Source organism: Artemia franciscana, chromosome 7, assembly GCF_032884065.1.
Source record: "Artemia franciscana chromosome 7, ASM3288406v1, whole genome shotgun sequence".
Classification (NCBI taxonomy): Eukaryota; Metazoa; Arthropoda; class Branchiopoda; order Anostraca; family Artemiidae; genus Artemia; species Artemia franciscana.
This window is the reverse complement of record NC_088869.1, coordinates 4526985-4554796: the sequence shown is the minus strand read 5'-3', so window position 1 is coordinate 4554796 and position 27812 is coordinate 4526985. Positions and strand designations below refer to the sequence as shown.

Below are 27812 nucleotides of genomic sequence, written 5' to 3'. Positions count from 1 at the left end.
GCAAGCTGTGGTTTGTCACATTAATCAGCTTAGTTTGAGTCTCCCCTCATTCTTTTATTAAGAAAAACTTTTTTTTTGTCAACTGAAAGTAAGGAGCAGCATTTAAACTTAAAACGAACAGATGTTACTATGCATATTAGGTGGTTTACCCAACCTTCAATACCTCACTCTTTACGCTAAAGTTCGAATTTTGGTGCAATTCTTCAAGAATGGTCCCGGGATTACAAAGACTTTAATGAGAATGAATAGCTCTTATGAAAGTACTGAAAAACTTTAGTATAAAGAGAGAGGTGTTGGCGAGGTGGCGAACACTTCATATGCGCAATAATTTCTGTTCGTTTTGAATTTTAATGTTGCTCCTTACTTTCAATTGAAAAAACTTGTTTTTTAATGAAACTTCTGATCGCTTTTTGGGATCAGAGCGTCTGATCCCACTTGAAAATCTGGCGCCCCCTTTATAGAAAATTCCCTTCCCTCATGAAAGGTACTTCCATGGAAAAACCTTCCCACGTAACTTTCACCCTAAGACCCCACCCCCACACCAAAAAATCCCACCTGAAAACGTCTGTATACTTCCCAATAACCAATACTATATGTAAAAAATGGGCAAAGTTCACAACTTGCAACCCTTTCCCTGGGGATAATGGGATTAAGTCATCCTAAAAGACATAGTTATTAGATTTTTTCGACTATGCTGGCTAAATGTCTATCTTAAAATGTTGATCAGGTGACTTTGGGAAAACAAGAGCGTGGGAGGTGGCTTAGTTCCTCCCAATTTTTTCGTCACTTGGAAAGGGCACTAGAACTTTTAGTTTGCGTTTGAATGAGCCGTTTCATAATATTCTAGGACCACTAGGTCAGAACGCTCACCCCTGGGAGGAAAAAATAAATAAACACGCATCCGTGACCTTTTTTCTGGCAAAAAATATAAAATTCCACGTTTTTGCGGATAGGAGCTTGAAACCTTTATACTGGGGCTCTCTGACACGTTGAACCTGATGGCAGGATTTTCATTAAGATTCTATGACTTTTAAGGGGTGTTTCATTCTTTTTTCAAAATAAGTCAAATGTTCTCAGGCTCGTAACTTTTGATGGGCAAAATTAAGCTTGATAAAAATGATATATTTGAAATCAGTATAAAAATCAAATTCTGTTGATATATCTATTGGTATCAAAATTCAATTTTTTTTTTAGTTTTGGTTACTATTGAGTCGAATCACTCCTTACTTATAATTCATTACTGCAAACCGTTTGATTCTTATTCCCGGTACATTATTTCCATTAACCTTTCATAAGATTATTTGTTATCTGACTTTGTATTTAGCCGAAAAGTTGAATGTCAGATACTTTCTATAGCTTAAGTAGTTCAGACATGTCATGTTTCTTTGGAAAGTCAATACATATTTATTTGCTCTATATTCAACAGTAGACAAGAAAAAGTTAATCCCAGACTTAGTTATAAATTCACCAGATCCAATTACAGTGCAGAGCACAATGGATAATTACAGTGTATATTACTAAACTAGTAGTTTAGATTATGACATTGCAGCACTATAGCTTAGATTATTTTGTACGTTAAAAAAAGGAAGAAAGATCAGAATATGATGCATAAATTGTCTTTTCATGTTCATTTACGGTATGTATACTATAAATATAAATAAAAACATGCGTTAAACCATTTGCTTATCAAGAGCCATGTTTCCAACGCCATTACTAAACTAAATTCTAGAAGTTATTGGCATCAACAGCTAGATCTTTTTCGTCTTATTTTCTGAGTAGCCAAACGTCTATGCAAAACCTAAATACTCTTAACAATGTTGCTCCTAACAGCCTTAGTTTTTACTTTATTAAAAGTATTTAGTTCTCTCTCACGCTTCTGAACTGAGGAAAGCACTCATTAAATTTGAAATTGCAGTCTTTTTCCCTTCCAAGCTACACTTCAAGCCGCTGGACAAGTGAAACATATGTAGAAAAAGATACGTGCTTTTCCAACTTTTTTTTTATCATTAATGTTCAAATCAACCTTTGATAAGAACTGCTGCTCTATATACCAAGAAATGGCAATTATTCCTCAATATTTTGATTGTCTTTACTGAATGATATTTTCTATAAGTACCGGCGATTTTGAAGCCCCCTCCACAATCATCATTTTCGTTAACACCACCAATCAAAATTTGGAGATACAAATTTTGTTCATTGTAGTTGAAGGGTTTGGATATTATACCTGTAAGGAAGACCCTCCACCAGCCTACAGCTCTCAGGGCAAGGGTTGTAAGTTATGCCCTGGTGACGTATAAGGTTCTTATAGGACGGGTGGTCCTATATGCTTTGGAGGGGACTCGTAATCGAAAGTTTTAGTGCCCTTTTTAAGAGTAAAAGTGATCTGAGCGCAGCTCCCCCCACCCCCACACACACGTCGTGTTTTCCCGAAATACATCAAATACAAATTTTGAGACAGCCCTTTTTTTCAAAATAGTCCACAGGTCATACAACAAGGCTTTTGGGGTTGATACAAACCATCAGAGCATGAGGGTGAGGGTGGTAATTTGTGCCCCTAAGGCCTTTAAAGTTCTTATGGAATGGATGATTGTATAAACTTTAAAAGTGGCTCATTTGATTTAAGTTAGAAGTTTTAGTTCCCAAACTAGACCCCACCCCCCAGAGACCCCTCTTTTCACCAAACGCATCTGATTTAAATTGTAGATTGGCAATTTTGTTTAAAATCGTCCCAAGAACGTATAACATTGCCTCCAGGGCAAACATAACCTCGCAGAGCCCCGGGGTAAGGATTTTCAGTTAGGTCCTGGGGATATATTAAATAAAAAAAACAAGTTTTTTTTTAACGTGAAGCAAGGAGCGGCATTAAAACTTAAAATGAACAGAAATTACTTCGTATATGAAAGGGGCTGCTTCCTCATCAACACCCCGCTCTTTACGCTAAAGTTTCTTGCTGTTTTAAAAAGTAGAGTTAAGAGAAAGAGTCAAACTTTAGCGTAAAGAGCGGGGCGTTGATGAGGAAGCAGCCCCTTTCATATACGAAGTAATTTCTGTTCGTCTTAAGTTTTAATGCCGCTCCTTACTTCCCGTTAAAAAAAACTTGTTTTTTTATGTAATTTCTGAACGTTTTTGAATCAATACATGTTTTGATTTTGGCTCTCCGCAGATGAATAATTAAAATGGAATTTGCATATTTATTTGTTTTGGCTAATTGGCTTTCTCGTAGTTTTGATCTAATGATTTTGAGAAAAAAAAGGAGCGGGGGAGGAGGCCTTGCTGCCCTCCGATTAATTAAATTTTATCTTTAAAATTTATTTACTCCCTATATGAAGTGGGCTGTCCCCTCCTCAACGCCTCGCTCTTTACGCTAAAGTTTTTAATTGCTTTAAGAAGAAGAATTGTGGCAAAGAGTCAAACTTTAGCGTAAAGAGCGAGGGATTGCGGAGGGGACAACCCATTTCATATATGGAATAGTTTCTGTTCGTTTTAAGTTTTAATGTCGCTCCTTACTTTCAGTTAAAAAACTAGTTTTTATTTAATTTCTGAACGTTTTTGAATTAATGGATGTTTGATTTTGGCTCTCCGCACATAAATTATTAAAATTAAATTTGCATATTAATTCTTTTTTTTTGGCTAAATGGCTTTCTCTTAGTTTTGATCAGACGATTTTGAGAAATAAGGGGTTGGGAAGGAGGCCTAGTTGCCCTCCAATTTTTCGGTTACTTAAAAAGGCAACTAGAACTTTTAATTTTTAACGTACATTTTTATTAGTAAAAAATATACATAACTTAAGAATTAACTTACGTAACAAACTTTTATATTTTCAATTTTTTTGTTATGTATATGAGGGGGTTTTCCCCCTCGTTAATACCTCGCTCTTTACACTAAATCTTAAGTTTTATCCCAATTATTCAAGAATAACTCCCGAATCAGAAAGGCCGTAGAATAAACAGTTGAAATTACTAAAAATAGTCTAGCATTAAAAGCGAGGTATTTATCTCCTCCTAAATACCTCGCTCTTTATGCTAAAGTATTTTTAGAACCCCTCATATGTGTAATAATCTCTGTTCGTCTTAATTTTTAATGCTACTCCTTACTTTCAATTGAAAAAAAAACTTTTTCATGTTTAATTTTTCATTGTTTTCTTTATAGTAATGCTAGAAAAACCTGCGCCCTTTTCATTGAATTTCTCTTCCCCCATGACATATTCCTTCAAAGAAAAATCCTCCTACATAGTCCCCTCCCGTCAACCCAACCCCAAACCAAAAAATCTCCCTGAAAACGTCTGTACACTTCCCAATAACCATTACTGTATGTAAACACTGGTCAAAGTTTGTAAATTGCAGCCCCTCCCCCAGGGACTATGTGGAATAAGTCATCCTCAAAGACATAGTTATTATGGTTTTCGACTATGCGGAACAAAATGGCTATCTCAAAATTTTGATCCATTGACCTTGGGAAAAAAATGAGCTTTGGAGGGGGCCTAGGTGCCCTCCAATTTTTGGTCACTTAAAAAGGGCACTAGAACTTTTATTTCCGTTAGAATGAGTCCTCTTGAAATATTCTAGGACCACTTGGTCGATACGATGACCCCTGGGAAAAAAAAACAAACAAACAAATAAAGACGCACCCGTGATCTGTCTACTGGCAATAAATACGAAATTCCATATTTTTGTAGATAGGAGCTTGAAATTTTTACTATAGGGTTCTCTGATACGCTGAATGCGATGGTATGATTTATGATTCTATGACTTTTAGGGATTGTTTTCCCCTATTTTCCAAAATAAGGCAAATTTTTTTTCAGGCTCGTAACTTTTTATGACAGAGACTAAATTTGATGAAACTTATATATTTAAAATCAGCATGAAAATTTGATTCTTTTTGATGTATCTTTTAGCATCAAAATTCCGTTTTTTAGAGTTTCGTTTACTATTGAGCCGGGTCGCTCCTTACTACAGTTCGTTACCACGAACTGTTTGATAAGGTTTTTATGGAATAGGTGGTCGCATTAAATTCAGATGGGTCTCTTTTGATTTTAAATTGGAAGCTATAATGCCCTTTTTAAGAGTCAAAGTGATTTGAGTGCAACTTCCCTCCCAACCGTAAAAATCAACTTATGTGCATTAAACTGATAATGGAAATTTATTTGTATTTTTATTTTCAGTAAAGTGCAAATTATGTTCCGGCCATGTGAAGGCATATGGGCTTTGAGCCATACTGATGTTAATTTCTCCTCATTTGGAGTTTGACTCAGTTATTTATTGTAATTTCTGTTCCTTTTGGGTTTCCTTTATTTATCAATCCTGATTTGTGATAGTTTTAAACTTGGTAGATTATTTGATTCTATTTTTGTTCATTTTTGGTTTAATGGAGTTCTTTACTTTTCTTTGATTAAATAAAAAAAACAAGTTTTTTTTTTAACTGAAAGTAAGGAGCGACATTAAAACTTAAAACGAACAGAAATTGCTCCGTGCATGAAAGGGGCTGTTCCTTCCTCAGCGCCCCACTCTTTACGCTAAAGTTTGACTCTTTTTCTCAATTCTACTTTATAAAACAGTAAATATTTTTGACTTGCTACACTACGTAAATTCGAAATCTCGAATCTTCTCAAAGAAGATAACCGAGACACTTTGACGCTTCAAACTCTTTAAATTTCCAGAAGTCAAATTTAAATCCTTAATTCTGAGCAAAAACTAGCTTTGACCATTTATTTCCTTTCAAGCACACAAAAAGGGTTAAAACTTCTTAAAAGAATTTCCTCTCTATCTTTCCACAATATAGTTAAGCACTTTTGGCTTTCTTTTTCTGAATATCAAGTTACAATCAGTCTATAATCTTCGCTCTTTCCCTTTTTTCAAAAGCCATTATGATAGCAAATTAGGTTTTGTGTATGGCAGGAAATAGAAGACCAGAAATGTTCTTGAATTACATTCGACGCGCTAGACAAAGACTAGAAGAAATAACTTAAGGAAAGACTTGCAAAAGCTTGCAATGGACTGCAGTAGACTTAATAGACTTAATGCGAAGACTTAATAGCTTTACAATAGAGTTAATACAATAGAGTCTTACAATAGACTCTTGAAATAGACTTAAGGGAAGACTTTCAGTAACTTGCAACAGACTGCAGTAGACTTAATGGGTAAACTTACAATAGACTTAATATAATAGACTCTTATAATTGACTTGGGATAAAGAATGACACATTGCCCAAGATTGTCCTTTTCGGCCAACTGTCTAGGGCTAAACGGAAAGTAAGTCGTCCTCGTCTGGGTTGGGAGGATTTCCTAAAGAAAGATTTAAACGAAATGGGAGCTTCCTAGGAGGGTGTAAAGAGGGAGGCTTTGAATAGATTGCGATGGAGGTGAAGCATGCGTAGCTGTGTTGGCATTAGGCAATCTGGTGCTGCGGTGAATTGCTAGTGAGTTATAGCCTGTAGAATGTCTGCGTTCTTTCTGCTCTAGACATGTAGCTCATGTGAATGTGAACCCTTGGTTTGCAAGTCTAGTTTAGTAATTTAATGAGCTATTTTAGTGTGTGTGAAACCCTTATTGCACTATATCTAAACTGTAGCAATTAATTTCAAAAGACCGTCCACGCTGTTGATTGTATACCACAAAGACTTCCCAGACGATCGAAACTAAAATACCGTGACAAAATACGTAATCTTGCCTATATATATTTTTTCAGCCAAATTCTTCAAATTGATAAAAATACAATCATCAAAATATATGCTGATTCCAATTATAAAAAATATATTCAGTTTTAAGTTACCCGTCAAGAACCTATATATAAATATATATATATATATATATATATATATATATATATATATATATATATATATATATATATACATATATATATATATATATATATATATATATATATATATATATATATATATATATATACATATATATATATATATATATATATATATATATATATATATATACTTTATATAATACCTTAAGAGATTTTTTCCTTTCAATGTGTTTTTCTCTGGGAACATTCCTTATCTAAAAACCCATGTAATGAAGCAATATTTTTAAATTAGTTCATGTGGTTCAAGAGGACTTTTACAAGTTTTCCCTTGTATAGGAAAAATGATATCGGTATACTAAATGAGACTCGTATCTAGGGAAGAGCTTAAAACTGGAGTTCTCAGAATTAGGAGAGAGAACTAGATTAATTTTTTGGATAAGTTTTATAAGAAACCTAGTAACAGGCAAAGAACAAAATTGTTTTGCATCTTTGATTTTAGCTTACTTAGTTTTTTTTTCTTATAAAAAGAAAATTAGAAAAGCTAAATGGTTAAAAGGAAATGCTCTTTGTTACATTTCTCAAACTTCAGAATAACTTGTGATTAGGAAAAAAAACTATTTACGACTCTTCTTATGCATAAATTAAATTAAAAAAAATATTTTTTTTTTTTCAACTGAAAGTAAGGACTGACAAAATGATAAAAGAAAAAATGTTCGGGCAGAGGCTGTGTCGACCGAATTTTGACTCATAGGTTAATGATTGAAAAGTGTCTGAATTATCAAACACCTTTTGTTCTCAGATTTATAGCTTATTAGCAAGCGTTCAATTCTATTGATAGAAGAGATTTAGATAAGATCTTATCCTTGTATAGTATACCAGACAAATACATTAAAGTGATTAGCGCTATGCAAGAGAATAATACTGCTGCGATTAAGGTAGGAAATGAGGTTAGCAGCTGGTTTTGTATTAAATCAGGAGTTAAGCTGAGTTATGTTCTATCCCCCTTGATATGGATTATTTTGACAGACTTTGTCTAAATGGAAATGGGTGGGTGTAAAGAGAGAGGCTTTGAATAAATCTGGATGGAGGGGCAGCATGCTTAGCTGTGTTTGTCTCAGTCGGCTTGGTGCTGCAGTTGTTAGTAGTAGTAGTCATAGTAGTAACCTAAGCGTAAGTCTTGAATGTGTTTCCTGGATTTAGATTATGCTGATGATTTAAGCATCCTAAATGAAAAAGCGAGCAAAATGAACGAACTTTTAGAGGTTTTGCGAGTTCCGGGTACTAGATTAGGTTTGAAAATTAATGTTAAGAAGACTAAGTCGCTAAGGCCAGAAATAAGTGAAGATGAAAAGAGTACGTTGGGTAACGAAAAGATATATCAGGTGGATAGCTTCACTTGCCTTGGCACTATCAAACAGTTCGTGGTAACGAACTGTAGTAAGGAGCGACCCGGCTCAATAGTAAACGAAACTCTAAAAAGCAGAATTTTGATACTAAAAGATACATCAAAAGAATTTGTTTTTCATGCTGATTTTAAATATATAAGTTTCATCAAATTTAGTCTTTGTCATCAAAAGTTACGAGCCTAAGAAAATTTGCCTTATTTTGGAAAATAGAAGGAAACACTCCCTAAAAGTCATAGAATCTTAACGAAAATCACACCATCGTATTCAGCGTATCAGAGAACACTTTAGCGAAAATTTTAAGCTCCTATCTACAAAAATGTGGAATTTCTTATTTTTTGCCAGAAGACAGATCACGGGTGCGTGTTTATTTGTTTTTTTGTTTTGTTTTTTTTTTCCCAGGGGTCATCGTATCGACCAAGTGGTCCTAGAATGTCACATAAGGGCTCATTCTAATGGAAATGAAAATTTCTAGTGCCCTTTTTAAGTGACAAAAAAGGGCACCTAGGCCCCCTCCCACGCTCATTTTTACCCAAAGTCAACAGATCAAAATTTTGAGATAGCCATTTTGTTCAACATAGTCAAAAACCATAATAACCATGTCTTTGGGATGACTTATTCCCCCAAAATCCCCGGGGGAGGGGCTGCAAGTTACAAACTTTGACCATAGTTTACATACACTAATGGTTATTGGGAAATGTACAGACGTTTTCAGGGGAATTTTTTGGTTTCGGGGGGGGGGGGTGCTGAGGGGAGAGAGCTATGTGGGAGGATCTTTCCTTGGAGGAATATGTCATGGGGGAAGAGAAATTAAATGAAAAGGGCGCAGGATTTTCTAGCATTACTATAAATATTCTACGGCCTTTCTGATTCAGGGGTAATTCTTAAAGAATTGGGACAAACCTTAAGCTTTAGTGTAAAGAGCGAGGTATTAACGAGGAGACAAACCCCATCATCAAGCACCATGAGCCAAGGCTCATATATCTTCAAACCAAGTTTTTCATATATCTTCAAGCAAAGTTTAGAATATTGGAAGCTACAGGGATGACAGTCTAATTGTCTAAGGAATGTTCAGGGTACCCGAAAGAACGACTGATGGTATTTCAAACAGTAGTGTACGAAAAATGCAGTTCTATCCCACTTTCTAGGGCTATAATGAGAGAAAAGTTGAGATGGCTTGGGCACGTTCTATGGATAAAGGATGACATATTGTGCAAGATTGTCCTTTTTGGCCAACCGTCAAGGACTAAGCGGAAAACAGGTCGCCCGTGGTTAGGGTGGGAGGATGTCATAAAGAAGTATTTAAGAGAAATGGGAACTTCCTGGGAGGGCGTAAAGAGGGAGGTTTTGAATTGATCTGGATGGAGGAAGAGCTTGCGTAGCTGTTTTGGCCTCAAGCGGCTTGGTGCTGCGGTGAGTTGTTAGCAGTAGTAGTAACAGTAGTAATCGTACTAACCTAACCGTAAGTCTTAAATGTGTCTCTAATAACGGACAAGTACCGAACATTTAATTTCAGTTCAAATGAGCCTTATCTTGATCTTCCAGACCACTGGATCTGGCAAAAAACTCAAAATTCCACATTTCTGTAGATGGGAACTAGAAACGTCTGCACTAGGGTTTTCTAATGCGAAGCGAGTTCGTTACCAAGACCTGTTTGATGAAGTTCATATGATTTGATGATAACTATGATGGCGTGGATAAACATTTTTATGACGAAACTCATGGCCCCAGATTGCTAAAAACTTCAGGCCTAATATGACGCTACTCAATTTTTAACCTACCCTATAGTTGTCTTTATTGAACTTCCTTTCAAAGGAATCAACAGTTTTCAGAGACACCTTCTCTCGGGAGACCGTTCCAAATGGAAGTGCAACAACTTATAAAGTTGTGTTTCAAGAAGTGGGGTCTCTCCTTTTTTTATGTAATCCACCTGTGCATTTTTTCTCCGTGTTTGCTGCATTGGCAAACGGCGGCTCAATTCGAGATAGCTCACCAAATGAATGTTTGAGGATGTACTTCTAGAAAACAGGCATTGGTACCATATAAATCTCCATTCGAGATAGCTCACCAAATGAATGTTTGAGGATGTACTTCTAGAAAACAGGCATTGGTACCACATAAATCTCAATTAGAGATAGCTCACCAAATGAATGTTTGAGGATGTACTGCATTGGCTTGGCAAACGGCGGCTCAGTTAGAGATAGCTCACCAAGTGAATGTTTGAGAATGTACTTCTAGAAAACAGGCATTGGTACCATATAAATCTCTCACTGGGAGGTTGTAAAGTTTACCGATTAGATCTACAGAGGATCTTTTTAATGGATCTTTGATCTGCAGGATTGTTGCCAGTACGGTTCTACAAACACTGCAAATACTGACATCTTTATTTTTGCTATAGGCCTAATGCATGGCTTATAGAAAGGGAAAATCGAACTAAATGATGCAATTCTTAGAACTCTTAATCCCCGCCAGTTTTCTTGCTCTAAAGGATTGAACCATATAATGATGTCATTTATATTGATATAAATGATGGACTATGTACGAACGATAGCAATTTTTGGTTTCATAGTGATCTTTACGTCTAGCAAATGAAGCGTATTTCTAAAAAAATATCTAGTTTTGGGAATAAAAAAGTCTCGGAAAAAAAAAAGGTGAACATATCACTGCTACTAAGGCTTCCAAAACACAATCTTATTTAATTTTCAAGATTTGGTTCGGAGGATGAATTTTTGGGGTGGGAAGTTTTCCAGATTTTGGGTGGGAGGCTTTTGGTCGGTGTGTGTAGCACGTTTTAATTTGTTCCACTACTATTTTTAAGGAATCTGAAGATGTTTTTCCAAGAAAAAAACAACTAAACTTTGGGATATAGGTAAATGTTTTTCAGTTTCCTGACCCCCCCCCACTCCTACCCAATTTTCCAAGGATCTTTTTTAAAATAAGTCATTTTCATATTAAGACAAATATCAATACTTTTTACCGCATTTAAAGTTCTTTAATTTAGTAACATCATGCATATTCATTGTAATCTGAATCGCATTCATAGCAGCCATAGTTTGTTAATACGTAATAGCACTCATATTTTGGATCTCAAAAAATATTCAACGCGTTTTTTTTTTTCAAATGAAAGCTAAAAGTAATATTGAAACTTAAAACGAACAGAAAATATTTTATATATATGAGAGTGGGGCGCTGCCCCATCTTTAGTCCCCCACTCTTTACGCTAAAAGTTTTGTGGTGTTATAAAAAGTTTTACTCCAATTCAATGACCATTGTGTTTAATCAGGCTTTCGTATAGAATTAAAAGAAAAATTCAAAATTTAGCATAAACAGTGGAGGGTTGAGAAGGAAAGGCCCACCTCACACATGGAAGAATTTTTGTCCGCTTAAGCTTTAATATCTTTCTTCAATATCGTTTAAAAAAACTTGTTTTCTGTCTAATTTCTGGATATTTTTAACTGAATGCACGGGCCAAACCAAATTTGAGTACGGCTACTTCCGGACTACTTCCGGACTCTTCAACCGAAATTATTAAAACTTGATTTTTTTGATGAATTTTTATCCACTTTATATTTTTGGGCTATGTAAACTTTAAAATTTTCCCCAAATTGCTGCTATTAAGGGAGCATTTGAGTAATTACTGTGACTTTAAAGATCTCTTTCTTTTCTTTTCCTGCTCTCAAAAAATTTGTGTAAATTCATTAAACCCATCTTAAGAAATAAGAACATCCAAGATTTTTTTTTTTATCTTTTATGGTGCCAGCAGTCCTTGACTTACCATGGGTAGAGTAGAGAGTCAAGATTCTTCCTACAGATCAATTATTTTAGTTACTTTACTTGTACTTGAATTAAGACACAAGCTTTATACCTTTTTCGGGCACTAGGAGGCGGCAAATAGTTGCTTTCCATTGTGTGCCGCCAAGGGTAAAGTGGGCAGTGATTTCAACCCAAGAGAGGTCCCATTAGCAGCCATGTCGTTTGAACTCTCCAATAGGCTTAGACGTCTATAGTACTCTTAGATACCGACTTAAAAAAAATTTTAAGAGAGATATTGGATAAGAAACAATATTAATTAGCAATAGAAGAAAGAGTAGCAAGATTCAAAATGAAATGAGCAATTACAAATAGAATACCCAATAAAAAGTTTAGAGGGATAGATCTATCTAGTTGGATCCGTTACGTAATTTCATGCTAGTTAAGAACAGTTGGGCGAAACAAATAATTGACAAGATTTTCTAACCTGTAGATTGGCTTTCTTTCATTTTCATAAAACCAAAGAACTAAATAGCCGTTGTCAAGTGGATCGTGATGTGTTCTAAAGTTTGAGTAGCCACTTTGAGCAATATTTTTTCTATGTAAGAGAGCACTCTGCTCGGTTGGTTTCCAAGAAAGATCTGGATGATCTGTTGACTCTACACTAACATCACAGACAAACTCCACTCTACCACCGACTACACCAGTAACTTCAATTACTTGTGCTAGAAAAAAAGTATTTATCATTAACTATAAATTTAAAAATAAAGTGTCAAATGAATTTTAAATTTCATTTTCTCAATCGTCTTCGTTATTTCTCGTTATGGCTTTTTTATCTGCAGCGTATTGTGTAATAAATAATGTTTGTGGAACAGTCGGGGGAAGAAGGGCAAGGTCTCTCCCTAAGATGGAAAAAATAAAATGCCTACTAAATAGAACATAAGGGAATGATTGAAAAAAACGGCAGATTCGGTTAAAGCTGAAATCAAGCTGCTTGCTAAAAAATTGTTTACTTTTGTAAATACGTCACGCCCTTGTGCATTTTATTTGGTTTTATACACTTGTACAATCTACTTCACACTTTGGGCATTTGTTGTCAATCGTCAAAAGTAAAAAAAAAAAAAAATACAATAAACCCCAAAATGCACGAGTACCATAGTAAGTGTTAGCGGGTATTGGAAGAATCACAAATTATATGATATTTTATATAGGGTGGGATGTGACTCAAAAGTCTCCTACCTCCCCCCCCCCCCCCCCGCCTACTTAACTTAGACATCTGCTCATAAGTTGTCTTGTTTCTTTGTGGTGGTCATACAATTAGAGAATACTTGTAAACAAAAACAACCTTTAATTTAACAACCCTTTGATGTAATATTATGCTCCGTTAACCGGAGACTAGACATTTCATAATATCAAACAATTTGTTGTAGGACTAGGAGTATCAAAATAAAAATGCTTTTTTTTTGTCCTGGAACCAGCTTAGATACTTCGTACCTGAAAACAGCAATCTTCCAATTATTTTTTTCAGTTTTTTCAAGATTAGGAAGATTTAGGGCTGCATCACATTTTGGAAGGATTCCCATTTTCGACCATGAACATGAATTTGCAAAACGAATTAGTTAAATTCAACAAAACTTTTCATCCGATACAAATTAAAACAAATGTTACATTTTCTTGAGACAACTACAACTTCAAAAGAGAGCTAAACCTTCTAAAACTGTTTCCTACCATATATTTTTAACTTATTTTATTGTCTAGTTTCCACCCATGTTTCTATTTCTTGAAGTTTTTCCCTGCTACAACCAAAAACTGCGTAAGGAGAGACAAAGGAGAGGCAATAACGCGAGTTGATACACTGCGCCTACTTGGAATTAATTTCTCGTTGGATCTCTCATGGACAGAGCATCTCCGTAAAATTAGATCTTCTTGCTCTAAGAAGTTAGGAGTTATCGTAAGATGCAAAAGTCTTCTCCCTGATGAGTCTATTCTGCCACTTTTCGCTTCGTGCATTAGACCTGTCATGGAATGTGCATGTCCTTCCTTCGTAAAATACATAAAAAAAAAACAGGCAAAGAGATATGCAAACAGAAACTCAGTCAAACAGGCACGATGAGAGAGAGACAAAAAAAAAAAAATCAAAAACACAAAGTCAGACACACAAAACACACAAACGCAGGCACATAAATATGCAAAGAAACGCTCAGTCACACGGGCACAGTGAGAGCAAGACAAAAAATTACACACAAAAATACAAAGTTAGACACAAAAACACACAAAGACAGGCACAGAGACATGCAAAGAGATGCTCAGTCACACAGGTACGGTAGGAGAGAGACAAAAAACACACGCAGAAGCATAAAGGCAAACACAAAAAGATACAAAGACAGGCACAGAGACATGCAAACAGACATCCAGTTACAAAGGTACGGTGGGAGAGAGACAAAACACATACACAAAAAAAACAAAGTCAAACACACAAAAACAGGCACAAAGACATGCAAAGAGGCGGTCAGTCAAACAGGCAAGGTGGGAGAGAGACAAAAACACACGCACAAAAACAAAAAGTCAGACACATGAACACACAAACACAGAAACAGAGACATGCAAACAGACACTCTGTCACACAGCCACGGTGGGAGCGAGACAAAAAGCACAAAGTCAGACACACAAAGAAAGACAGGCAAAGAGACACGCTAACAGACGCTCAGTCAAACAGGAATGGTGGGGGACAGATAAAAAAACATAAGAACACAAAAATATGAATAAACAAAACAGTTTTCGTACGTCAAATCAGACGCGCAGTCAGGACCAAAGGATACATACAAAAAAAACAAAGCTAGACAAACAAACATACAAATATAGGCACAGAGGCATGCAAACAGACACTCAGTCACACAGACACAGCGTGAGCGAGACAAAAACACACAGAAACACAAAGTGAGACACACAAAGACAGACACAGAACAATACAAACAGACACTCATGCACACTATGACGTTATGACTCATCTTGAACCAAGCTTGAACCAAGTCGTCCTGCCTAAGTGGTTGGCACTCTGGTGTGGGAATTCTTTGTCCAAGGGGCACGGGTTCAATCCCAGTTGTGACCAGTTATTTAGTTTGGGACGGGGGTCAGTGGTGTGACTCTGTAAGCTCAGCCAAAGTTGACCCAGCTCTAAATGGGTACCTGGAGAAATCTGGGGAAGGTAAGCAGGAAGGGTGTTTGAAAGCAAAGGATGGCTGACCCCCAGCCCCCCATTGCATTTTATGGCTGAAGGGCCATAAAACGGAGATCAGCACCGTCGGTTTGGCCTTAAGGGTCTAGTGCCGTCTTACTTACTTTTACTTAGTTACTTGAGACTGGGAATACGAGTATTTACGACAGCGACTGCGACTACTTGTGACAGTGAATGTGACTACTTGTAACTACTAACACTTGTGACTGCGACTAACATTATTTCTAAAGCTACTACTACCACGAATGCAAAATCGACTGTAAACACCGTTGCTACTTTTAGTATTACAGCTAAAACTGTTAAATTAAATAAAAAGAGTTTAAATGAATCCTGCTTGTTAAAATGGCATGGGCTAGTTGTAATATCCACAGAACAGAATAGAGTAATATTAGATCTGACTTATGTTATTATTAAACATCCAGTTTATTTCCATTGGTTTGTCCCAATCATCTTTATTTTTATTGTAATTTTTTTTCGTCGATGTTTTGGAAAGTTTGAAAACGGTGCTCAAAATTCCATAGTTTTCAATGTAACACAAATGATGCAATAAAATCTAGGTTTAGCTCACAGTTAGAAGGGTGGGAGCTGTAGCCAAACTTCTGTTTGTAGTAATTTTTGATCGTTTTAAGCTTGACTTTAGTATTCATTTGAATTTCCACATTCTTTATGATTTATTATTCATTATATCACTATCTGTTTTCTTTATGTTTACTATGATTATTTACTTTAATTTCTGTTCACTTTGGGTTTCGTTTATTCTTTGATAGTAATTTCTGGTCATTACAAGTTTGAACTATTATAGAACTTTATTTCTGCTCGTCTCTAGTTGGCTTTCTACTCATCTTTGAAAAACTTCTTTTCTGAAAGTTATAACATAAAGATGAACCGTATTTTGAATCTTTAGAAACCATGACCAAAAAAAGCACTCTTTGTCACTGCTTTGATATGCTGTGCCATTTTATTTCTTATGAAATGTCCTTAGACAAAGATCATGAAAAAAAAATCAGAGAAAAAGTTTGCTATTATTTTCTTAAAAAGAACGACAACAACTAGCGCCATCCAACATTGCCTAGAAAACTTCTAAAGTTCAATATGACCACCAAAGTTAACATTTTATTGCATTTTTTTTGTCCCTTATTTCTATCTTTTCTTCATATTAGGCCAAAGATAAAGTAACCATTTCCAAGGGGATGGCACATCAGGATTCCTGTGCATAAATTTTTTCGGTTAGCCTGTGTTTTTTAAAATGATCTAAGACTAACTACTTTATTATCCTAAAAATTGGATTAGATCTAAAAATACGTTGGCGTCTAATTAAGATTCAAATCAAATACAATTCGAATTTTAGTTATGATTAACTTTAGCTCCTCTCGAAAACGCTTCACTGTCAGACGCACTGGTAATTGCTTGTTGAGGGTGCTTAAGACATGGGTACAGTACCAAGCACATGTACCTAATACTAGTATCTGGTAACATGCCCTGGTACTAATACCTAACCTCATCTTTCATTGCTAACTAAAACTTTAATTAGAACTTTGATTCGTTTAATCATGACTTTGAGTCGTTTGCAAACTCTTTTGTATTTAATTTCTAGTTTTACATATATCATATTTTTGCTTTAATTTTATAAAATTCATTGAGTATATTATACTAATAATTGATTTCTACCCCTCTAAACAAAATCATACAATGGTGGAGTAGCAAACAAAGAAATTAAAAAAAAAAACAAACAAGCGAAATTACAAAAACACAAAATAGAAAGACACTAACAAAGAATGAAAATCAAACACCAGAATTAAAACTTTGCAAGGAGTCTATTCGGATTTTGCTAATATATAACCATAACTCTTAGTCCTAACTTTTAATTTGTTCCACTTTATTTTACTCCACGTTCTTATAAACTCCATCTCAGGAATTTTATATAATCATTTGTATCATGAGTAGTAACGCCATAGTAAGTCAAACCGCCCAGATAGGGGGTGTACTATTGGAGCTACTAGTACCTCAAGACGCTATGATGCGCACCTGGGTCTTACGCAATGCTATAGTACATTTGTTTTGTATAGTACACCTGTATTTTACGTAATAATGCTTAAATACTTATGTAAATGTTTTCTTTGGATATTACATAATAAGACTTATTGGAGTTCAGGGAGCCCCGCCAAATCAAGATACTAACGTAAGCGTTACGTAACAGGGAATTTTTTTCTTCAAAATATTTCAAAACTTTTTTATGATACTTTTCTTCAAAACGTTTTTCAAAATGTTTCAAGCCATTTCAAGACGTTTTTTAGGACATTTTTCTTCAAGACGTTTCAAGACATTTCAAGACATTTTTAAAGACATTTTTCTTAAAAATATTTTTCCAAAACATTCCAATACATATTAAGACGTTTTTTAAGACATTTCTTCAAGAAGTTTTCTTTAAGATTTCTTTGCTTGTTACTTAATGGGGATTGTTTATCTGCGTTAAGGATGACGCATTCTCGTGTAACTTGTTTCTTCAAGCCAAGTGGAGAGCTCCCGCCTATAACTGAAGAGAGCACACACTTGGGGTGTTACGTAATGACTATGCACATGTGGAATGTCACTAATATTTTAGGAGAATTTTTCTTCAGGATTTCATTTTCTTTCAAGACATTTTTTTCCTTCAAGGTGTTTTTTTTTCTTCGAGATTTTAAGTTCTTTTTTTCTTTGGATACCTTTATATTCCAAAAATTTTGTCCAAATTAGGATTTGAGAGAGATTCCCCCCAATGAATCACTAGGCTAGACAGCTGGACCAAGAAAGCCTGCTGAACTTTATGATTCGGGGAATACTGTCTAATGGAAACGTTTCAAAAAATCAATAGATCCAGTGTTTCCTATCACAGTGATAATGCACGTACAGTGAGAAAATCGATTACTGGGAATTGGTTACATTAGGCCCATACCTGTTTTTTAAGTAATGCCTTAGAGGGTATTATCAGATAGTATTGCAGATTGGTCTTAGCAAATATTTTAGCAATAGAGTCTTTAAATCTATTTGAACTTAAATAAGTAAGAGAAGGTGAAATAAAAGCAAAACTATCATTGTTGCTAGAATATGGTACACTTCATATAGGATCAAAAGTATTTTTTCTTCTTCGCTACACAGAATTTTAAACTTATGTTACAGGCAATCTTGAACGAGTATCCTTATGCACCTAGACTATAAGAAGCTTAAATTACATTAGTGGAATATTTTGAAGCTTATCTTGGAACAAAAATCTAAAGAATGGAGGATTTTGTGCATCAAAGTTTTTATTAATAAACAAATTCATAAACATTACTAAAACCCTTCATTCTTAGTACACTGAAATCAATGTTAAACAGGTAAGAGATATTTTCAACTAGATAGTTGTTCAATAGAGATATGCTGAGAGGGAGACAGAGAGTTGTTATTAGAGGTAAATTTAATCCATATTAAGATGTATTTTGAGAGGTTTTAATGAAAATTCCTCGTTCTATAGCTCTAGGAGACAGACCTGAATGCTGAACTATATTAATTTACATCTTGGTATTAGCAAAATCACATTTTCAATGATCCTTAAGAATTACGCTTTATGCAGTAGAAGTCTCATTACTTACAATAGTAATAATAAGGGAAAATGTCAACTTCACAATACGTTCTCTCGCTAGCAAACAAAACACACAAACGAAGATAGAAGAAACTATTCGGTTCAAGATGGTTCATAATTTTTTAAATTCCTACTACAAGGAGGGCAACCAGAAACAAAGAGCGTTTTCTCGATAGCAAATAATACACGCAAACGAAGAAAAAAGAGACAATTTTTTTTTGCAATTGGTTCAAGATCAGTCATAACGTCAAAGTGCGCCTGAGTGTCTGTTTGCATGTTTCTGTGTCTGTCTTTGTGTGTTTGTGTGTCTGACTTTGTGTTTTTGTGTGTTTTTGTCTCTCTCCCTCTGTGTCTGTGTGACTGAGTGTCTGTTTGCATGCATTTGTGCCTATATTTGTATGTTTGTGTATCTGAGTTTGTATTTTTGTGTATATTTTTGGTTCTTGCTCCCTGACTACGTGTCTGACTTGACGCACGAAACCTTTTTTCTTTATTCATATTATTTTAGTTCTTATGTTTGTTTTTTATTTGTCTCCCACCATTCCTGTTTGACTGAGCGTCTGTTAGCGTGTCTCTTTGCCTGTCTTTCTTTGTGTGTCTGACTTTGTGCTTTCTGTTTCTCTCCCGCCGTGGCTGTGTGACGTAGTGTCTGTTCGCATGTCCTTGTGCCAGTGTTTGTGTGTTCATGTGTCTGACTTTTTGTTTTTGTTTGTGTGTTTTTTGTCTCTCTCCTATCGTGCCTCTTTGACTGAGCGTCTCTTTGCATATATCTGTGCCTGTTTTGTGTGTTTATGTGGCTGACTTTGTGTCTTGTGTGTTTGTTTTGTCTCTCTCCCACCGTACCTTTGTAACTGGACGTCTGTTTGCATGTCTCTGTGCCTGTCCTTGAATCTTTGTGTGTTTGACTTTATGTTTTTGCGTATGCCTTTTGTCTCTCTCCTACCGTACCTATGTGATTGAGCGTCTATTTGCATATCTCTGTGCCTGTTTTTGTGTGTTTTTGTGTCTAACTTTTTATTTTTGTGTGTATTTGTTTGTCTTTCTCCCACTGTGTCCGTGAGACTGAGTGTCTCTTTGCATATTTCTATGCCTGTGTTTGTGTGTTTGTGTGTCTGACTTTGTGTTTTTGTGTGTGTTTTTGTCTCTCTCTCATCGTGCCTGTTAGACTGAGCCTCTGTTTGCATATCCCTTTGCCTATTTTTTTTTGTTTTTGTGTGTCTGACTTTGTGTTTTGTCTCTCTTCTACCGTGCTTGTGTAACTTAGTGTCTGTTTGCATGTCTCTGTGACTGCCTTTGTTTGTCTAACTTTGTGTTTTTGTATGTGTGAATTTTGTCTCTCTCCTACTGTTCTTGTGTGACTGAAAGTGTAAGTTTACATATTTCTTTGCCTGTACTTGTGTGTTTGTGTGCCTTACTTTGTGTTTTGTGTGTTTTTGTCTCTCTCCCACTGTGTCTGTGTGATTGAGTGTCTGTTTGCATGCATCTGTGCCTATAATTGTATGTTTGTGTATCTAAGTTTGTATTTTTGTGTTTATTTTTTGGTCTTACTCCCTGACTGCGCGTCTCACTTGACGCACGTGACCTTTTTTGTTTATTCATTTTTTGAGTTCTTATGGTTTTTTATCTGTCTCCTACCATTCCTGTTTGACTGAGTGTCTGTTAGCGTGTCTCTATGCCTGTCTTTGTTTGTTTGTGTGTCTGACTTTGTGCTTTTTGTCTCCCACCGTGGTTTTGTAATACAGTGTTTGTTTGTATGTCTTTGTGCCCGTGTTTGCGTGTTCATGTGTCTGACTATTTGTTTTTGTATGTGTATTTTTTGTGTCCCGTGGCTGTGTGACAGAGCATCTGTTTGCATGTCTCTGTGCCTGTGTTTGTTTGTTCGTTTGCCTGACTTTTGTTTTTGCTTATGTGTTTTTTGTCGCTCTCCTATCGTGCCTGTTTGACTGAGCGTCTCTTTGCATATCTCTGTTTCTGTTTTTGTGTGTTTGTGTGTCTGACTTTGGGTTTTTGTGTGCGTGTTTTGTCTCTCTCCCACCATACCTTTGTAACTGGACGTCTGTTTGTACGTCTCTGTGTCTGTCTTTGTATCTTTTTGTGTTTGACTTTAAGTTTTTGTGTGCTTTTTGTCTCTCTCCTACCGTAACTTTGTGACTGAGTGTCTCTTTGTATGTCTCTGTGCCTGTTTTTGTGTGTTTTTGTATCTAACTTTGTATTTTTGTGTGTATTTTTTCGTCTTTCTCCCACTGTGCCCGTGTGACTGAGCGTCTCTTTGCATATTTCTGTTTCTGTGTTTGTATGTTTTGTGTGTCTGACTTTGTGTTTTTGTGTGTGTCTTTTGTCTCTCTCTCACCGTGACTGTTTGACTGAGCCTCTTTCTGCATATCTCTTTGCCTGTTTTTTGTTTTTGTGTGTCTGACTTTGTGTTTTGTCTGTCTTCTACCGTGCTTGTGTAACTGAGTGTCTGTTTGCATGTCTCTGTGCCTGTCTTTGTGTGTATAACTTTTGTTTTTGTGTGTGTAAATTTTGTCTCTCTCCTACTGTTCTTGTGTGACTGGGCGTGTAAGTTTGCATGTCTCTTTTTCTGTACTTGTGTGTTTGTGTGTCTGACTTGGTGTTATTGTGTGTGTATTTTGTCTCTCTTCCATCCCGCCTTTGTGACTGAGCGTCTGTTTGCATATCTCTGTGCATGTCTTTGTGTGCTTGATTTTGTGTTTCAGTGTTTGTGAATTTGGTTTCCTTCCCACTATTCCTGTCTGACTAAGCGCGTATGTTTACATGTCTTTTTGCCTGTCCTTGTGTGTTTGTGTGTTGGACTTGGTGTTTTTTGTTTGTATTTGTCTCTCTTCCACCGTGCCTCTGTAACTAGGCTTCTGTTTGCATATCTTTGTGCATGTCTTTGTGTGTTTGACTTTTATGTTTTTTTGTGTGTTTTTGTCGCTCTACTATATGCCTGTACGACTGAGTGTCTGTTTGCATATCTCTGTGTATGTCTTTGTGTTTTTTTGTGTCTAACTTCATGTTTTTGTATGCATTTTTTTCTCTCTCCCACCGTGCCTGTGTGCCTGACCCTCTGTTAGCATGTCTCTGTGCTTTTTTTCATGTGGTTTTGAGTCTGATTTCGTGTTTTTCTGCTTTTTTTTTCTCTCCAACCTTGCCTGTGTGACTGAGCGTCTATTTGCATGTCTTTGTGCCTATCTCTGTGTGTTTGTGCGTCTGACTTCGTTTTCTTGTGTATGTTTTCGTCTCTCACCCCCCGTACCTGTGGGACTGAGCGTCTGTTTGCAGGTTTCTTTACCTGTCTTTGTTTCTTTGTATATATGGCTCTGTGTGTTTGCGTGTATTTTTCTCTTCTTTGTTGCTGGCTGCCTTTATTTGTAGTAGAAATTTTAAATTTATGACCCATCTTAAACTGAATGCAAAAAAGTGTCTCTTTTTCTCCGCTTGCGGGTTTCATTTGCTAATGAGAAAACTTAATTTGAAGTTGACTTTTTTTTTCTTATTATTACTATTTTAAGTAATGACGCTTCATAAAGCGTAATACAAAAGGCTCATTTAAAATATGATTCTGCTAATACCCAAGATTTTAATTAATACAATTTTGCATACAGGTCCGTCTAATAGAGCAATAGAAACGAGGTATTTTCATTAAACCTTTTCAGAAATGTATCTTAATATGGCTTAGTTTTACCGCTAATAACAACCCTCCCCTTCCCTCTTCTTAACAATCCTCGATTGGAACACTTTCAAGTTGAAAATAAATCTTCCTACCTGTACACTATTGATTTCAGGGTCTTAGGAATAAAGTCCTTTAAAAATGTTGGTAAATTTGTTTATTAAGAAAAACTTGTATGTACAAAAAGGTCCTTCATTCTTTAGATTTCCTGTTCCCGGATAAACCTTCAATATATTTCACTAAAGCAATTTAAGCATATTGTAATTTTTTTTCATAGGTGTGCTTGTCTCTAATGTAAGAGTAAAATTTTGTGTAGCTAATAGAAAAACATAGACTTTTGATCATAAATGAAGGTTTACAATATTCTAGCCATAATGATAGTCTTGCTTTTATTTCACCTCTTAAAGCACATTCAAGTTCATATAGAGTAAAAGATTCTATTACTAAAATATGTGCTAAGAGTAATCCCCAATACTATCTGATAATACCCTCTAACGCATTGCTTAACAAATAGAAGTGCATCAAATGTAATCAATTTCCAGCAATCGATTTTCTTCCTGAACATGGAATGTCACAGCTATAGGAAACAAGCGATCCATCAGTTTTTTAAAAAATTTTCATTTGAAACTATTGCCCGAATAATAATATTAAGAAGGCTTTCTTGGTCCAGCTGTCTAGCGTACAGTTCCATTGGGGGGAGAACATTTTTTGAACATGAGAACTTCCTGAAAAAATAAAAAAATTAATTCATTGAAAGAAAATAATATTTCAAAGAAAAAACAGCCTTGAAAAAAAAAGATCCTGAAGAAAAAATCTCTTGATCATCCCATGTGTACATCGTTTACGTAGCACCCCAGGTGTGTCCCCTCCTCAGTTACAGGCAGGAGCTCCCCTTGGGGACTGAAAAAAAAACAATTTACGCGAGAATGTGTCATCCTTAAGACAGGTAAACATTCTCTATTACGTAACATCCGAAGAAATCTTGAAGAAAAACGTCTTAGAAATTTTTTTTTACAAACGTCTTGAAATGTCTTGAAACGTCTTGGACAACGTCTTGAAGAAAAATGTCTTTAAAAATGTCTTGAGATGTTTTGAAACATCTTGAAAACGTCTTGAAGAAGAATGTCTTAAATAACTCCTTGAAATTTCTTTAAACATCTTGAAAAACCTCTTGAAAAAAAATGTCCTAAGAACGTCTTGAAATGTCTTGAAGATTATCTTGAAAAAAACAGTCCATAAAATATAATGCATACGTTTACATCTTGATTTGGCAGGACCTTCTGAACTCTAACAACTCTTATTACGTAACATTAAAAAAAAATTAAATAAGTAAACACACACTATTACGGAACATACCGGTGTGCTATAACAAACAAATGTACTAAAATATTGCGTAAGACCCAAAATAACGTCTTGAAGTACTAGTATCTCCAACAGTACATCCCCTATCTGTTCACTCGGACGTACTATAGTGTCACTACTATCATGAAAGCAGTTGCAATTCATTGATTTCCAATTTCTTTACATTTGAGGAAAAAGCAATTCAACTTTTTATCACTTTTAGTAATGGCTAAACTACAAACTCCAATATCAAAAAATTGCTAAATATATGAAACTTAAAGAGAGTTTTATATACATAAAAGGCTCTGGACATTATTCCCGCATCTATTGTTGTCTATTGTATTTAATAAGACTGTGTAAACGAGAGTTTGCTTTTGTGAAAATTGTGTTTTCTTCAATTGAAAGGGAAAAAGTATATCTATCTTCACTATAAATTATTTTCCAACAATTCCTAAAGGAATAGTTTGGGTTGAACGGGCAATGTTTTGATTTTTAGTAGTTAGTCTAATAAAAAAAGGTTTGCAAAAATCAATTTATTAAAGGAAATTATACAGTAATATTAGAACCTAAACTGAACAAAAGTGATTTATATAATAATTAAAACTTGAGCAAACCAAACTCACGATAAATGTCTAAATAAAAACCAAACAAAAGAAATTAAGACGAATAAGCACACTAAAAAAAGATATAAGAGACAATGCTAGAGATAAAGAGATGAATCCTTAAACCAACCGAAATCAAAATGGATAACCAAGATAAGAGAAAATTACCACAGACATATCCAGGGCTACCGCTACCATCAATTTTCTTAAGGAGAGTTTCATTCATGCTTCACTAAATACAAAATATATTTTAAACATTCTCTGAAAATCATGATAATGGTAGATAAAAAAGCTTTCAAACTTCCAGATTTTATAGTATTGTATTTTTTAAAATATTTACCTCTGACATTTCTGCTCAAAATTCTACATAGCCTTTAATTTCAAAGCAGCCCAGTGTTAGAATTTGATTTTTCGTGTAAAGAATTCATACAACTGCTTCTTTCGTCCAAAACATTTCTTCTGGTTGAGATCAAATAAATAAAAATAAGTTGGCTTCTTTTGGGCGTCACCAATCGATTCAAAAAAATTTCCAGGGCTTTTGTCTTCGTATATGTTCCCCTGTCTCACTATATATTCTTCAAGTTTAAGCAAAACCAATAAAGCAAAATTTACAGGCTTAGTTTCAGCTGCCGTACATTAATAAAATAATTCTTCGAAATATATTTTCGTCGTAGAAATCTACTTGGCCATGTCTACCTGAACGTTACGAGCCTAACTGATAAAAAATGAATTTATACCTATAAAAGTCAACTGAAAAGTTTTTGGAGTGAAGAAAATTTTTTTGTGCTTAGGAGCCAAGAAATTACGGTTATAAATTCCAAGCTTTTATGAAAAGAATTTTTGGCCCCTTTTCTAGTGAATCAATATTGAGAAGATAAAACTGGTCTGGCACTCTTCTTCCTATCCCTAAATATAATATTTTAAGCCAATGTGCTGTCTCAAAACCCTCCCTAAAAATTTTAACCTAATCCCCTCAGTTGTTCCCAAAAGATTACACACATACTATTTTGAAAGCGTAGGATCATAGACTGTCAATAGATTTAGGCTACCTCACTAACTAACAGTGAATAGATTCCAAACTCCACAGAGGCTGATAATGGAGAAACTTGAAACGGAACTTGGATACCCTAAATGCATAGTTTATTTCGATTTACCTCTTTCCCTTTGCCCCAAGTAGAATTTTGAAGCTAACTTGCCCAAGACAACATCTAAGAGTTTCATCTTGATCCACCAAGCCGTCTCTGAGACAATATAATTACAGTCAATTTGATAACTGGGATACATATAGTGTTTTGCAGTTTACATTACTACTTCGTCAGGAATAGCCTATTCCAAATCGATTCTAGTCCCACAGGGACTTGAGGTGGCAAAAATTATAGTATATTGAGGGTAAAAATCTTTCAACCTATCCTCCTACTTCCTCCTCCCAAGTCAAATTTTGAGGTCCATTTGCCACCCTCCAGCACTCTCTCAAAGTTTCAGCTTGATCCCCGTAGATGTTCACCGGATGTTGTATATACTATTTTTTGATCACCGGTAATACGTAGTGTCTTCTGTTTTACCTCTCTGCTCAGTGGTTGAAATATCATAGGTTACATAGGGGCTTGTAGTGCAAAACTATGTAGGTTTATTGGAGAAAAAAACTTCCATCCCTCTCCGTCTCCCCCTCTTCCCAAGTCAAAACTTGAATCCTACTTGCCTTCTCCCAAGTACTCCTAAAAAATTTAAATTCCAAACCCATAATCATATCCTAGATAATGCTGATATCCTATATTAGTAGCCTTGATATGCATAGTATCATTCGATTTACCTCTAACCTCTTCCTGAATTAATTTTAGTTTTAAATTCACGCCAAATATCCCATGGAAGATTTAACTCGATTTTCAAAGCCATTTTTTTAGGTATTCTTGAAGTGCTCTTTCTAGAGCTATATCCAGGATTTGATTTTTTATAGGGGATGTACAAAACTTTACAAAACGACATAAAAATTTGTCTACATGTGTATGTATAATATCTTTTAATTCAAGTTGCTATTTCGTCATAAATAGATTCTAGTTACAAAGGGGCTTATAGTGCAAACTTTTGTATGCAAAATAGAGACAAGATATGTTAGCCCACATTCCCCCCTTTCTCATGTCTAAAATTGATGTTTGCCTGCCCTTCCTTCGGAGAAAAAGTTTTTGAAAGTTTGAACCTCATCAAGCAAGCCGTTCTGGAGATATTTCAAATACGCTATTTCGAAAACCAGGCAAAATAATATGTTTGCCTTCCAAAATGCTCCAAAAACGAAAACGCTGGTTTTGGCTGCGTCTGTCCAGCCCTTGTTGAATTAAATAAAAAAATAAGTTTTTGCAACAGAAAGTAAGGAGCAACATTAAAACTTAAGAATAAGGGAATTATTAAATGATGGGAGTTTTCCCCTCCTCAACATCCTGAGCATTCCTGTCGTATCACATCTTGCCATATAGATAAGAACGTTTCCTGGAAACATGGCATGCCAAAGAACATTGTCGCTGTATTGTCACAGCCCTGTGTTTTAAATATCGTATCTCAGTTTCCGGTGGAAATTTTATTCGAATGCCAAGTTTATTTTGTCAATAAAATAATGCTATGAATAAAAGCGGCCAGTAACCCCCCTCCCGTATCTGGATAATATTATCTGAGTTTTCGATTAAAGATACATTTGAGTGCCAAATATTTTAAATAAAAGAATGCGAATTCGTCCAAGTTAATATCATAACATAAACTGAGTTTGATCTATCAACATGTTTAACATAAGGAATTTGATAAAGATTATAATAAACAGGAGGTTCGTAATCTATCTATTTTCTGTCGTATGCTTAATGGACGGGGACTGCATTTCATAGATTTTTGTTTATCAAGAGACATTTTTAATCCCTTTAGTTACCGTTTTTTATGTATATCATATATCTATATATATAAGAATAAGTTGTTTGTTTGTCTGTCTGTCGACTGACGTCATGTTTGTGTGTCGACTGACGTCATGTTTGTCGACATAGATCTGAATACGGATTGTTTTTCCCATGGACAATTATATGTTGCATGTTCAAGACTCGGTAAACCTGACAATCTATTTATATGCACAGACAATGGGACAGCGAAGAATGTTGTATATTCGCAAGTTTTACGTAATTAAAAACATATATATATCTATCTATATTCACAGGTGGGACACAGGGAAACAACTACAATGGTGCGTAACTAGTATGGCGCGTAACGACTTACGCGCGTGGAGGGGCTTCGGGGGCGCAAAGCTCCCCCACCAACTAGGTCTTGGGGTGGCGCGAAGCGCCACCCCAACAGCTAGTAATAATAATAACAATAATAATAGTAATTTACTTAAACCCTCTTTACATACATAAAATGCTGTTAGAGGAGTACAAAAATACAGAAAAATAAAATAAAATGGAAACAATAAACAAGAAAA

The 27812-nt window shown here is 35.3% G+C and overlaps 1 protein-coding gene and 1 long non-coding RNA gene across 2 annotated transcripts in view; one reads left to right on the top strand and one right to left on the bottom strand.

Annotated features, from left to right (window-relative positions):
• Positions 1-27812, bottom strand: part of LOC136028754 (hemicentin-2-like) — a gene marked incomplete in the record, with an annotated part of 380916 nt that overhangs the window by 305299 nt on the left and 47805 nt on the right. Inside the window, 1 exon segment of the mRNA XM_065706639.1 lies at positions 12403-12640. Coding sequence (XP_065562711.1) covers positions 12403-12640 — 238 coding nt within the window.
• Positions 1-27812, top strand: part of LOC136028756 (uncharacterized) — a 171508-nt gene that overhangs the window by 114499 nt on the left and 29197 nt on the right. The gene's annotated exons all lie outside the window — the stretch shown is intronic.